This window comes from Rhodotorula toruloides (genome assembly GCF_000320785.1).
Source record: "Rhodotorula toruloides NP11 unplaced genomic scaffold Scaffold16, whole genome shotgun sequence".
NCBI classification, from domain to species: Eukaryota; Fungi; Basidiomycota; class Microbotryomycetes; order Sporidiobolales; family Sporidiobolaceae; genus Rhodotorula; species Rhodotorula toruloides.
This window is the reverse complement of record NW_015622976.1, coordinates 341,801-355,107: the sequence shown is the minus strand read 5'-3', so window position 1 is coordinate 355,107 and position 13,307 is coordinate 341,801. Positions and strand designations below refer to the sequence as shown.

The 13,307-nt window shown below is 60.7% G+C and overlaps 6 protein-coding genes across 6 annotated transcripts; 3 read left to right on the top strand and 3 right to left on the bottom strand.

Annotated features, from left to right (window-relative positions):
* Window positions 1–58: 58 nt before the first annotated feature.
* On the top strand, window positions 59–1,036 carry RHTO_02091 (cytochrome c oxidase assembly protein COX11; the record flags this gene model as incomplete). Its single annotated transcript, XM_016415769.1, has 3 exons — window positions 59–646; window positions 711–874; window positions 955–1,036. The coding sequence occupies 3 exons, from the start codon at window positions 59–61 to the stop codon at window positions 1,034–1,036; spliced, it is 834 nt and encodes a 277-aa protein (XP_016272339.1).
* Window positions 1,037–1,179: 143 nt separating this feature from the next.
* On the bottom strand, window positions 1,180–2,915 carry RHTO_02090 (mRNA export factor; the record flags this gene model as incomplete). Its single annotated transcript, XM_016415768.1, has 11 exons — window positions 1,180–1,206; window positions 1,290–1,444; window positions 1,557–1,707; window positions 1,762–1,804; window positions 1,859–1,923; window positions 1,978–2,105; window positions 2,160–2,229; window positions 2,284–2,303; window positions 2,372–2,438; window positions 2,501–2,578; window positions 2,682–2,915. The coding sequence occupies 11 exons, from the start codon at window positions 2,913–2,915 to the stop codon at window positions 1,180–1,182; spliced, it is 1,038 nt and encodes a 345-aa protein (XP_016272338.1).
* A 645-nt stretch (window positions 2,916–3,560) lies between these two features.
* RHTO_02089 (macrophage activating glycoprotein) lies at window positions 3,561–5,798 on the bottom strand (the record flags this gene model as incomplete). The annotated part of the gene is made up of 14 exons (XM_016415767.1): window positions 3,561–3,969; window positions 4,035–4,228; window positions 4,286–4,315; window positions 4,418–4,440; window positions 4,508–4,605; window positions 4,680–4,715; window positions 4,793–4,870; window positions 4,960–4,988; window positions 5,048–5,088; window positions 5,147–5,170; window positions 5,236–5,296; window positions 5,407–5,437; window positions 5,523–5,560; window positions 5,688–5,798. 14 exons carry the CDS (start codon window positions 5,796–5,798, stop codon window positions 3,561–3,563), a joined length of 1,203 nt encoding a protein of 400 aa, XP_016272337.1.
* A 520-nt stretch (window positions 5,799–6,318) lies between these two features.
* Window positions 6,319–7,821, top strand: RHTO_02088 (mitochondrial large ribosomal subunit YmL35; the record flags this gene model as incomplete). The annotated part of the gene is made up of 7 exons (XM_016415766.1): window positions 6,319–6,607; window positions 6,808–6,881; window positions 6,949–7,074; window positions 7,135–7,213; window positions 7,273–7,324; window positions 7,381–7,670; window positions 7,739–7,821. 7 exons carry the CDS (start codon window positions 6,319–6,321, stop codon window positions 7,819–7,821), a joined length of 993 nt encoding a protein of 330 aa, XP_016272336.1.
* Window positions 7,822–8,006: 185 nt separating this feature from the next.
* On the bottom strand, window positions 8,007–10,442 carry RHTO_02087 (splicing factor 3A subunit 1; the record flags this gene model as incomplete). The annotated part of the gene is made up of 5 exons (XM_016415765.1): window positions 8,007–8,141; window positions 8,208–9,202; window positions 9,266–9,819; window positions 9,881–10,018; window positions 10,078–10,442. 5 exons carry the CDS (start codon window positions 10,440–10,442, stop codon window positions 8,007–8,009), a joined length of 2,187 nt encoding a protein of 728 aa, XP_016272335.1.
* A 911-nt stretch (window positions 10,443–11,353) lies between these two features.
* Window positions 11,354–13,205, top strand: RHTO_02086 (G protein alpha subunit; the record flags this gene model as incomplete). Its single annotated transcript, XM_016415764.1, has 14 exons — window positions 11,354–11,479; window positions 11,539–11,551; window positions 11,616–11,647; window positions 11,708–11,719; window positions 11,782–11,922; window positions 11,980–12,128; window positions 12,187–12,195; window positions 12,253–12,381; window positions 12,439–12,480; window positions 12,536–12,596; window positions 12,659–12,839; window positions 12,900–12,983; window positions 13,044–13,122; window positions 13,181–13,205. 14 exons carry the CDS (start codon window positions 11,354–11,356, stop codon window positions 13,203–13,205), a joined length of 1,083 nt encoding a protein of 360 aa, XP_016272334.1.
* Between the last annotated feature and the right edge of the window lie 102 nt (window positions 13,206–13,307).

The window sequence follows — 13,307 nt, the reverse complement described above, 5'->3', positions numbered from 1 at the left end:
TGATGAGAAAGGTCAAGTCGGGACAGGTCACTCTTGCACGCTCGATAGACCCGCAGAGATGCTCGGAACACGGCTAGCAGGCTCATTGTCACGGCTGGCAACCGCACGACCACCGCCATGCCCCTGCCTCGCCCACACCACCCCGTTCCCCTCCCTTCGTTCTCTGCCTCGACCCCGAACACGGCCATCGCAGCGGTTTGCATCGTCGAGCACGGCGCAGGAGGGTGCACGGAGACCAGTAGCCGGCGGGAACGTGTACCAGCGGGCGCGGCAGGAGCACTACAAGCAACGGAACCGCTCTCTCCTCCTCTACTCGGCAGCGACCGTCCTCGTCGTCACAGCCGGATCCTACCTCGCCGTACCCCTCTACCGCGTGTTCTGCTCGACGACGGGATACGGAGGAACGCCCGACACCGACTCGTCCAAGTTCACGCCCGACAGGCTCATCCCCCGAACGGATCTCGACAGGCGGATCAGGGTCACCTTCAATGCGGATGCGAGTGATGCACTCCCTTGGTCGTTCGAGCCACAGCAGAAGGAGGTCAGGGTGCTGCCGGGAGAGACGGCGCTTGCGTTCTACACGGCTACGAACCACTCGAGCGAGGACATCATCGGAATCGCCACCTACAACGTGACGCCGCAGAACGTGCGTCTCTTTCTCTCTAGCTTTTTTCAGCGACACAGACTGATCCGCACTTTGCGCCGCGCAGATCGCGCCGTACTTTGCCAAGGTCGAATGCTTCTGCTTCGAAGAGCAGCGCCTCCTCGCTGGCGAGGAAGTCGACCTCCCCGTCTTCTTCTTCATCGACCGCGACTTTGTCGACGACCCGCTCATGAAGGACGTCCGCGAAGTCACGCTGAGCTACACCTTCTTGTGAGTGGGGATGCCGCAATCGTGTCAGGCTGCGGTTTTCGAGCAGCGATACTGACTAGGCTAGTGCTTTCCACTTTCAGCCGCGCACGACGAGACTCCTACGGCAACCTCGTACCCTCAGAAGGACCCTTAGCTGTACCCAACTCTGTCCCTGCCGTGTAGACTTTCCCCTCGCATCTCGCAACTCGCAGCTCTCGCATTCAGCACTTCTCGCTCGGCCCGAAGGGTGGAGATAGGAGAAGCTGATGTATAACAATGCTCCGTCTCGTACACTCCGCCGTAGCCTCCGAGCTCTGCCTCCTCGCTCACTTCTTGTTGCGCTTCTTGACCTCCTGCACAGCGGACGAACTGCCGTCAGCTCTGACTGCTCCTCTCATTTAAGCTAGCCTGAACAGTGAAGAAACCGGGAGCGCACCTCATCCTTGCACGGGTGCAAAAACACCTTGTTGACGAAATCAGGCTTGTTGCTCATGTGTCCGCCAGACCAGTCGTTCGTGACGGCGTAGGCGAAGATGCGACCTGTGTGGTTGAACGAAGTCGAGGCGATGGGTCCGCCCTTGTTTTCGAAAGCTGTGGGAGAGGTGGACGAGGGTCAATGCCCGTGGCGGCAGGACGACCGCCAAGTCGCGCCCTGCGGAGGAAGCGCGACAAGGCGGAACGCGATGGCCGCAATCAGACTCACTCTTGAGCCTCGTCTTGCTCTCCTTGTCCCAGAAGTTGATAGTCCCGTCGCTTCCAGCCGTCGCGAACGTCCCGTAAGGGTGGAACTGGATGTCGTTGACCGCGTAGACGGACGACGACTTTGATGGCGCCGGCTCGTCTTTTCGGTGGCACTGCGGGGGGAGGGGCATCAGCGAGTGAAGGGAGGGAAGCGAGTAGGGACGAACCTTGAAGGTGAAGTTGTTGGCGGCGGCTTTGTCATCGACGTGCCTGCAATACTACGCATCAGTCTTGTCTCGAGGATGCAAGCTAGGGCGGCCGCACTGGATAGCCACTCGACCCTCGATTGTCCCGACCGCATACCCCGTCGCATCCGGGAAGCACGAGATCTGTCCTCCAAGTCATCAGCTCATCCCGCCCCAGGGGTCGTGAAAGGGACGCACGACCCGGGTCTGCCATCGCAGCGGACTGGTGATAGTCTTGAACGCCTGAGTCGGCTGGTTGAGGTTGAAGATCTGTATTTGTCGCTCGGCGGTGCCGACGACCATGAGAGGGTAGACGACGTCGAGGGCTGCGAGTGGAGAATCTGTGAGTCTGAGAAGCGGAATGGGGGAGAAGGACGCACTGTAACACCGCTCGGGCAGCTGGACGGTCGCGACGGGATTGGGTGTTCGCAGGTCCCAGTATTTGAGCGTCTGCGAGCGGTTTGAGGTCAGTTGAAATCGTCACAGCGTATTAAGTTGACTCACCTTGTCCCACGAGCCAGTCACTTGACGAACAAACCGAAAGTCAGCCCTCTTCCGCTCAAAGTCACGCCAGACTCGCTCGCAAACTCACCCAACATCCCCTGCCCGTTCGCCTCGAAGTACTTGACGCATCGGATCGGCTCGTCGTGTTGTGCGATCTACCGGGAAAGGCTGGGTGAGCTGGGAGATTGAGGAAGTCTGAGGAGGAAGAGGGACGGACCTGCTGCGTCTGGCCTGTCTGCAGGTCAAACATCCGTGCGGCCTTGTCTGCGCCTCCCGAAATACACTTTGTCCCGTCCTGTGCACGGCGCAACGAACATCACGCAGGGCGAAAGCGTTTCGACAACCATCAGCTTCGAGTCCCTTGATCCGCCCAGCGGGTCACAACAAGCGCAGCGCACCTTTGACCACTGCACTCCCAGCACCGGTCCCTCATGGCTATACGCCGCCTTCCCCACCGCCTGTCCCTGACTATTGACCTCATACAACCTAACCTCGTTACTCCAACTCGCGACGGCGAGGATATCGGCTGTCGGTGAGAAGGACAGGGAGGAAGTCGAGTCTGTAGGGAGGTTGGGGACTTCGATGTCTTTGGGTTCGAGAGAGGCGGCGGGGCGCGCGCCGAAGAAGGACATGATGGTTTGGCGAGAGTGATGAGGAGGAGAGGGGAGTTCAAGCGGCGAGGAAGCGAGAGCGTGCGGTCTGTGGTGCTCTGTAGCGTGCGTAGCAGTGCTCTCGCGTGCTCAGCAGTCCAAATAAGCGACGTCGAGCGAGTGGAACTACGCCAAGTTGCTCTCCGCCGCATCCTTCGACGGCGACCAAGTCATGCACCACGACTGACTGGCTTGTGTACGCTTGCAACGCCGTTCAAGTCATCTCACAACGACGAGCCATTCGTCCCCGCAAAGCCCGCTACCCTCCCTGATCCCCCTTCCTGCTCTTCCTCTCGAGTCTCTCTTCGAGCACGGCAAGCGAGACGGAGGAAGACCAGTGTCTGCATTGCTAACAGAACACGCAAGAACGAGAACCGAAAAGGACCGTAGGAAAGAGCGAACACATGTGGGTGAAAGAACGAAGAGACGAGGAAGAGGATGCGGTAGCTAGGGGTATATACGTGCGCAGTAAAGAGTGCGAGATGGGGTGTCTATCTGTCCGTAAGTAAGGAGCGATTGAAAGTGAGAATGAGAGTGGAGGGGTTGAAGCCAAGAAGCTACGCGACGAGGGAATACAAGAACCTTCTCCTTCTAAGCCTCGAGCGAGTGTCTAAGCGCCATTCACGCTCACGCCAACACCGCCATCGCCGCCACCACCGCACCCACCGCCGCCGCCCCCACCGACGCCCAAACCTTCTCCGCTCCAGACGTAGCCTTACTACCCGTGGCCTTAGCCAACGCCTCCTGCGTCGAGGAAGTCGTAGCGGGCGTCGAAGGAGGCGGGAGGGTCGAGGTGATTGTTGAGATGGGGGCTGAGGAGATTGTCGAGGTTGAGGAGGAGAGAGGGAGGGTCGAGGTGCTGTTTAGCGTTGAGGAGGAGAACGAGGAGGAGGAGATGATGGAGGAGGACGAGACGACGGAGGTGGTCCAGCTTGAGGAGGCCGAGGCCGAGGCGGACGACGACAAGCCGGTTTGGCTCGCGGAAGAGGCGGCGGCATTGCTGACAGCCGACGGCGACGAAGCGGTAGTCGTCGCGCTGCGTTCCGCTCCCTGGTCAGCTCATCCCTCCTTATCGTATGAATCAGGCAGTCGTCAACTCACGCAGCAGGCGCCGCCACGGCCGCTCCACCAACAGTCGGCACAGCCTGACAATTGCTCGACCTACCCGCCGCATGCGGGGTGGGCGCCGCGCCCTGCGACTGCTGGTACGTCGAGAGGCCGCCGCCTGGCGCGGAGTAGATGCCAGGAGGGAGGTCGGTGCCGTCACCTTGGCAGGTGTCGAAGCCGGAGCCGTACTGCGCGCGAGGGGAGAGTGAGCGGAGTGAGTTTGGAGGAGACGGAGGAAGACGCACGTTGCCGGGCTCGTTCCATGCGCAGCCTTGCTGTGAGCGTGAGAGGAGATTGTCAATAAACCCTTCCGCAACAAGAACCGAGAGATGATCCCCAAGGCGAATCAGTCCTCCGGAGGAAGCGGGCGCGCTTACCAAATCGTAGATGTGCTGGCACCCTGCACGCTCGTCAACGCATTAGCACCCGCACTTACTCGAGCGAGAAACGAAGAGGGCTCGACGCACAAAGCCACGCATCGCTCGCATCATGACAAATCCTGAAGCAAAACTCCTTGTCGGAGATGAATGACGTCCATTCGTGGATCTGCTGGCCGCCGGAGAAGCTGTTTTGCGGGACGGGGACGAAGAGAGTCAGGATTTGCGGGTGTAAAGGAGAGGGGAAGGGAAGGGGACTTGCACGAGCGAGCCGACTGGGTTGCCGTTACCCGTGGCGCTGCATACCTTGAAGCGTAAGTACGCGAAACGAGGAGGAGAACGGCGGAGGAAAAGGGGAGGAAAGGGCGGACGAACCCGTGCGGGTCGAGCTCGCCTCCGTCATCTCCAGGCTGGATGTTGATCTTGGTAAAGTCTCCTGTGCCGGTCACTTGGCTGTCTCGCCCGAACACGAACGCAAGGGAGAGGAAGGTCAGTCTCTCGAGGGAGGAAGGAGGGAAGAAGGGTGAGGGAGGCGGACGGACGTGTAGTGAGGCGTGACGAGCATGTGGGCCTATCGATAAGGCTGCTGTGAGTATGCGCATGAGCTGGGAGGAGGGAGAAGAGACGCACCGAGTGGATCGTGCCCTGCGGCATCAACCGCGCGCCGTGTCCTGTACAACCCCGTAGCGTCAGCTTCTTATCCTGTGCGCCGTACAGAGGAGGACTGACCAGACGCAGTGCACCAGGCGACCTCTGCATCGCCCACACGAGTGCATTAGCGCGGATCTTCGACGGGACGGAGGAAAAGTCCTGCGCACCGATCTCTTCCGTGTCGCCGATGGATCCGCCGGGCGTGGGAGGTGCCCAGAGGCAGAAGTCCTATACACGCAGCGATTGAGCGTAAGTCGCACTGTCCAATCGGTCAAGCTAGTCGACCGCTCCGCGGAGGCGAGAATTTCTACGAGCTGAACAAGAGCTGGGCGACTCACGGTGACGCTGTTGACGAATGCAGTCTGGCACCTGTGCGTCCCAAGACCCGCAAGACATACGGAGCGGTGTCAGCTGACGAGACGGAGTCTCCGAAGGCGAGGAGGGTTCGACGCACATGGACGACTGGCTGTCGGTCGTGCCGCAGTCATTGTACTGTCCAAGCGTCCTTCATAGTCAGTACACTCGTTTTGGGCGGCTCAACACGCGCACGAAGACCGCCATCTTCTCATCCAACCCCCTCAACGCGACCCAAACACGGACCTCGAGGAAGTCGACTTACGCCAGTCTGGCCGTTCTCGCTCTGGTGAGGGAGGTTTCCGAGGCTATAGGACGTGTAGCCTGCTGCGGCGAGGGGCAGGAGCGGGAGTGCGAGGAGCGGCGCGGTCAACATGGTGAGGAGTCTCGAGGGAGAGTTGTGGGTCGGGGCGAGGTGGGAGTTGGGCCGTGCAAGGGTTGGCGACGAGTACTAGTGAGCAGTCAGGATGGTCCTCCCCAGTCGCAGCAACAGTCCAGCAAGCAGAGAGGAGCGAGCGAGTGAGCGGTGGTCGAGTTGAGCGAGCATCCGGCGGAGTAGCCGTGTGCGACGCGTCCTAAAAATGAGCGCGCTCCGGGATCAACACATGCGCGTCGCGTGGCAAAAGGGGAGTCGAGCGACAGCTTTTGAACGGAGCAAGTGAACGAGCGAGCGAGCGAGTCGAGGAGGAGGAGGACGAGCGAGGGTGGTCTGGATGGAGATGTCTGCTTACACTCGCACACTGCACAGGGAATAGCGGGAGTACTCTGGCAGTACTGGCTACACTCTCATACGATTTGTCGAGCTGAACCAACCCAGTCTGGCGAGGTCGAAGCGGACCTCTTCCTCCTCCTCGCCTTCACCCTCGAGCTCATCCTCACACGACTCGACTCGGACGATGCACCGCTCACGCCTGCTCGTGCGCCCCTGCTCGCGCCTCCTCTCAACCAGCGCACCCACACGCGCCGCCTCTGCCGCACCCGCGTACCGACCGCCCGTCGAGCCCGGCACCCTCCCAGCGTTCGACGCCGCAGTCGACTACATCGCGCGCGACCGCCAGCAGAAACTCGACAAGCTCGAGCAGTTGAGGAAGGATGCGGGTGCGACAGAGACGCAGCTGGAGAAGCTCGAGGTCGAGGCGTGGAGCAACGACCCAGAGACCCGATGGAGGGCAAGGAACGGACTCGGTGAGTGCGAGAGACGCTCTTGCGGAATCTCGGATGAATGCAAGAGTTGGTCCCAGGGCTATGGAGGCGACACCGATGGCCCGGATGAAGTGGACCGCACATTCCGGCTCCTCAGCTTTCCTCGAGGACCTGGAGGCGATGAAGGCAATCTCGCTCTCTAAAGGCTCAGAGCGGGCTGACACTCGCTCTGGTTCCCACAGCCGACTTCTCCAAGCCCGTCTACCGGCACCTCGCCGAGCGAGCATGGCGAAACGAAGGCGACCTCGCTATCCTCGTCCGTCCCCCTCGTCCTTCCTTTCTCCTTTTCCTCCCCAAACTGACCCTTTCGACCGCGTGACCAGATGCAACGCGTGACGCAGATGAACGTCATCCCCGACGTCGTGGGCGACATCTACCCCGAACTCGACTTGCGGATCCAAATTGCAGGCGAGACGATCGAGCCGGGTGTCTTTACGCTTCCTGCGCAGGTGCGTTCGCGTTCCCCTTGCGAAGAGAGTGTGGATGGAGCTGAGAATGGCGTGTGACAGACCCGGGAAGGGATCGAGGTGTCGGCTCAGGTCTTCCACCCGGAGGAGAAGCTGTACACTTTGCTCCTCGTCGACCCTGGTGCGTTCCGTCCCTTGCCCAGCTTCCCTCCCGCTTCTAGCTCATGCGAATGCCCGCAGACGTGCCTGACGAACTGAACACCTCGTTCACCACCTACGCGCACTGGCTCATGTGCGTCCCATTCCTTCCTCTCCCCCTCTCACAAGCTAACCCGCCCATTCGCACAGCCCCAACATCCCTCTCAGCGCCACCACCTCTCCCACGCTCTCCTCCCTCCCTCCCGCCACTCTCTCCTACACCCCTCCGCACCCGCAAAACGGCACACCCTACCACCGCTACACCCTCCTCCTCCTCTCCCAACCCTCCCCGCTCTCCCTCCCCTCCGAGAGCGAGATCAAGAGGCGCGGATTCGACGTCCGTTCGTTCGTCGCCCAACACAAGCTCGAACCCAAGGGCGTCAGTTTCTTCCGCCAGGTTTGGGATAGGGACGTTAGTGCTATCTACCGCGAGGTCTTTCGTGCGTTTCTCCTTCCCTTCTTTTTGTGCGTGGGAGGTGGCTGATGCGTGCGTGCGAGGGGGAAACAGAAAAGCCTGAGCCGAGGTTTGCTAGGAGGATGCCGGACGAGGGGAAGGACGAGCAGAGGCCGCCCAAGTATGAGCTTTACTAGACGCTCTCGTGTGAAGGAAGAGGATGAGGAGGAGGCAGGGGTGTTGATCGCAATTCGCAAGCCCAAACTTGTCTTGTTCGAGCGAGAGCGAGAGTGACAGACCGAGTCTCACAAGCTCTTCTGCGTAGAGAACGAACGCGAGAAGAACGCGTGTACATAACAAAAACTACCACACCCCGATCGGGCTACTTCTTATCCTTGAGCTGGAGGGTAAGGACGTCGCCGTTGTCGAGGTTGAGCGCAGCGAGGGTCGTCGCGTTCGCGAGGAGGCGGTCGTTGTACATGTAGCGTTGTTTGCCGACGGGGACGCCGACCAGTCCCTGCTCACAATTCGCCAAAGTCAGCGAACTGCGACTGGGAGAAGGAAAGGAACGGGGGAAACGCACCGAGATCCGGTCTCGCACGGTACCGATCAACAACGTCAACGGTACCTCCAACTCGACCTGCTGTCCCTTACATCCCCACGCAGGTTTCTCGGGATAATCAGGCAACTGCACCTTGATGCGTACGGGGTCAGGGTGCGTCGCGAGCCAGTCTTCTTCAGGGTAGATGTGGCCGTCTGTTCGCCGGGCGCGTTTGGCGGACGGCTCGGAGGCGTCGAAGGAGGAGGGGAGGGGTCGGGTCGTGCCTGTTGCAGGCTCGGCAGCGGGAGCAGAGTGTGACGCGGCACTCGAGCCGGGAACGGCGTCGCCTGGGACTGCGACGGGCGGACGAGCGGGCAGGCCGGCGGGGAGAGGGGTGGGAGGCTGGGCGGGGTTGGGCGTGCCAGGAGCGGGAGAGGCGCCGGCGGGAGAGGCAAAGCCCGAGGGGATGCCGGTCGAGAGGAAGTTCTGCGATGTCGTCCGCTCGACCGTGATCTGCGCCGGCTGGGGAGCCGCAGAGATCGACGCGCCGCTCGTGAGGGTGGTCTGTTCGACGGGCGCCGACTGCGCTGCGTTGGTCGGGATTGAGGGGCCGATGTTCGACTCCTCCGTCGCCAAGACACCCTTGGCCTTGTGCAGCGCAGCAATCTGCTCGTCGAGGTTCGCCGTCTGCTGGTAGCGGAGCGTGATCGACTCCTTCGACGCGGCGTGACCGTCCCAAACCTGCTTCTCGCGCGCCCTCGACTTGGCCATCTGCTCTGCCTGTCGCTGCCTCTCTGCGTCACCAATGTTGCCGCCAAAGATGTCGGGACGGTGCGCGGCGATCGAGCGCAGCGAGGCAGAGACGTCGGTGCCGCCGGGCATGACGGCCGACGCGGCGCGGTTGAGGTCGGCCTGTCGCTTCTCCTCCTTCCACCGCGGGTCGAGCGTCTCGTAGCGAATGTGCTTGCTGAGCTCCTCGACGGGAACCTGCTGGCCTTGGAAGGTCGTCATCGCTTGGCCCGCCTTCGACTTCTTGCCTGCGAGACGGAGACACAAGTCAGCGTGCGCGGGACCAGAGAAAAAGGGACGCGACCACGCACTGCGAACGTAGTCCTTGCGGATCTTGACAGGCAAATTCGAGTCGAGCGTCTGGACCTCGATGACATCCTCGCGCTTGTATTCGACCTCCGGCGTCTGTGCCGCCTCCTCGTCCTCGTCATCCATCTCCATCTCTGCCTCCTCCGCCTCGCCCTCACCCTGGTCAGCCGGCTGCTGACCCTCCATGATCATGGCGGCCATCTTCTTCTGAGCGATCGACATGTTTTCGACCTCGGACAAGCTCATAGGCGGCGGGAGCTCCGCGATGCCCGCCTCGTCGTTCTCGGTGAATTCAATCGTCGAAGCGACCTGGAAGTCCTGCCAGTCGATTTCGGCGAAAGCGATGCGCTCAGCCTCCGCCTTGTCCTCCTCTTCCTTCCGCCGCTCAGACTCCCACTTCTCCCACTCAACGCGCTGCCGAGCGTCCTTGAGCACCTCGCGACGGCCAACGGAGAGGCGGTCGGCGCTAGAGTCGGGAGGTCCGCCGGCTCGTCGCTCGACTCGGCTGATGAGCTCCTTCGAGGGGACGAGGATCTTCGTGTACTGCTCGACGAGGCTGTGGGTTGCGCGAACGTGTCAGTGCCGTCGAGTGAGCCGCGTGGAAAGACGTTACGCACCGGTTGAAGTAGCCGAAGAGGGAGTGAGTGGGGCGAAGGAAGTCGAACTGGTAGTTGCGGGCTTCACGGGCGGCGAGGTCGGAGGTAAACTTGCGACCAGATCGTGCCGTGAAGAGCGCAGTGAGGCGGAGGATGTCCCTGACATGATGAAGCCAGGTCAGCTGGGCTCAGGGAGACGGGAGAGGAAGCCGACGCACAAGTCGACCGCGTTGATCTTGGGCGGGTCCTCCACCAAGAACTCCAGCGCAGGAGGCTCTGCTGGCCGTCCATCCGATTCGTCCTTGGCCTGCGCGCCCACGCCGTCCGCCTTCTCCTCCTCCTTCTGCTCAGGCTGCTCGCCCGCCTTGAACGCCGCCAACCGGTCCGCATAGTATGCGTGGTACGGGTCCGTGTCGTTCAGGAATGCGAAGCGCGAGTCCGTCTTCTCGCGCTGCCTGAACTTGTCCTCGAGGAGCGAGGCGTTCGCCGACTTGGCGATGAAGGCGGCCGTCTTGTCAACAATCGCCTTGATGGCCGGCGGCGGCAGGATGATGGTGCTATTCGGCACTGGTGTTGCAGTCATGTCGTCTGCGGGTCGGTGCAGGCTGAGGGAGCGGATGAACGACGAACGGGAGATGAAGTCGAGGAGGAGGTGGCGGTCACGTCAACAGGCGATACGGGCGCGCTGCAGTCGGGTCCTAAGCGCTTCTTGAATTGTGTAGAGCTTAGCAAGAGTAACCCTGTCCGCCCAGCTGTGCGGCGACCGAGTGCAGGAACGCGGTGAGAGGGTAAGCCGAGTTGTATTGAGCAATAGTAACACGTTGTATTGAGCTGAATACAATGCTCTCTTTCCTCCCCTTGCTGTCCCTCATCCTCCTGCGCTGATGCGACTTCGTGTATGCCGTCAGACAGGATTCGTACCTGTACATCGCAGTCGCAAGCCCACCAGGCGACGTCGCGACAGCTTTGCACTCGCTCCCCTGCGACGGGCATTCAACCGCTTGCCGCACACTAGCCGCGGCGCAAACTGTCTCTAGATACGCTAGGCTCCAAGCAGCATGCTCGCGTGCGTCGGCCCCACCGAACCAAGCTGCCCGCCGAGCATCTTTCCACCCGTCCTCGCCTCCTCGAGACGAGGCAAGCGCGGCCCTCTCTCTCCCTCGCGACGACCTGGCGCCAGGAGAAAGACGTTGGACCGGCCGATAAAGCTATCGCGATCGAGAGAACGTTTCACTGTATGCCAGGAGACGCTGGCTATTGATCTTGCGGAGTGAGACACCTCGACAACAAAAGAACAACGACACTCGCTCATTGCACCGGTCCACTGATTCTAGCTGACTCGCTCCTGCTCCTGCCTACTCTCTTGGCTCTGCTGCCTCCATCACACACGTTCGTCGTCCTTCCGCCGACGCCAGACGTCCTCTCCCGCCTCCGCCTTCGCAACTCGCGCGGAGTTGAGTTACAGCCCGGTTTCCAGCACAGCTTGCGACAATCATGGGTGCATGCGGCTCGACAGAGGCAGCAGGTGCCGACCAGCCGTCGATGGAGGAGGTCAGTAGATCCAAGGCGATCGACCGGCTGTTGCGGGAGGAAGAGCAGCGACAGGCGAGGGAGGTCAAGGTGAGTGGTCGCGACTGATTACATCGTTATGCCTCCGTAGCTGACAATAGCTTGAACAGATGTTGCTGCTCGGTGCGACAGCGATTTCCAGCCGCAGACTTCGCCCCTCCTCACGACTGACCTTTCTTACGAGCAGGTCCGGGTTCCAGCGGAAAGTCAACGATCCTAGTGCGCGACTCTCTTGCCCATCTTGCCTAACAGTCGCTGATCCTGCCTTGCGAATCGCAGAAACAGATGAAGGCGCGCCGACGTTTCTCCTTCGCCCAGCTCGCACGCCTGGTCTGACCCCTCTCTCGTCGCAGGTGATCCACTTGTCCGGCTTCACGGCGTCAGAGCTCGAGGCGTATCGGCAGCAGATCTTTGTCAACGTACGAGACGGGATGAGGGCGGTCTTTCAGGTCATGGAGGAAGAAGGGCTTGACTTTGCGGATTCGGGGTTGGCGGTATGGCAGACCATCACGTTCCTCTCTCAGGCCCAACGCTAATGACGTTAGGAACAGGCGAATCGAGAACTGGTCGCCACAGCTCGGGACCTGCGAGATGGCGAACCCTTTCCCTGGCCTGTGATCGCAGCGGTGCAGGCGATGGCTGCAGATCCTGCTTGCCGAGCGGTAGTAGCGCGGGGCTCAGAAGTCAGTGTACCCGAAAGGTGAGTTCTGCGCGGTCTCCCTTCAGGCGATCTGACTGACATCCGTCTTCGCTTGCAGCCTCCCCTAGTTCGTCGTCTTTCCCGCGGCCCATCCCGGTCTCACTCACTCAAACTTCCCTCGCAGCTTCCTTTCCCAGCTCTGTCGGCTAGCAGACCCTCGCTACCAACCAACGGACCAGGACGTCTTGCGGTGTCGGCAGAAAACGACAGGCGTCAGCGAGACCACGTTCAAGAACCGACACATGGAGTACCGGTGCGTCCCATCCGCCCTCTTGACTGCTGACCTAGCTGACTCGCTCATCGTCGACAGGATATTCGACGTTGGCGGACAGCGAAGCGAGCGGAAGAAGTGGTGTGTTCGCTTGCCCCGTTCAGTGTTCGCTTGATGCTCACGATTTGGCGTACAGGATTCACTGCTTTGAGAACGTCACTGCCATCCTGTTCCTCGCCTCGTTGGCAGGCTACGACGTACGGCTGTCCCCACAACTTTCGCGACCTTCGCATCTCACGCTTTCTCTCGCTGTCAACAGCAAGTGCTCATCGAAGACCGCGACTCGAACCAGATGCAAGAAGCGCTCATGCTATTCGATTCGATCTGCAACTCGCAATGGTTCGTCCGGACCTCGATGATCCTGTTCCTCAACAAGCAGGACGTCTTCAAGGAGCGGACATCCGTCTCGCCCATATCCGCTTTCTTCCCCGACTACACAGGTCCGTTGTCTCTCTTCGACACGCGGAGAAGCAGAAGCTGACGCTCGTTACCGCCCGCAGGGCCCGACCTCGATTACCACGCCGGTCAGGAGTACTTCAAGGCACGCTTCACACGTCTAAATCGTTCGTCCAGCAAGGAAGTCTGTACGTTGCGTCTCTCGGATCGAGAAGCGGACAGAGAGGCTAACGCTCTGCGCCCGTCAGATACCCACTTTACCACCGCCATCGATACCTCGCTCGTCAAGGTTGTCATGACCTCGGTCTACGATATTATCCTGAACAAGTACGCCTGAGAGCACACGCTTGAAGTGCGCCACTCGCTGACAGCCTTTCGCTCGTAGCAACCTGAACGACTTCATCCTCTAGCACTCCTCTGAATCGCTACAAACTCTCCTCCCGGCGTTACTTGCAGTTTCCTTGTTCTTCGCATTGTTGTCGTGTCGTTCATTCTCCACAAGTCCTCCGCAT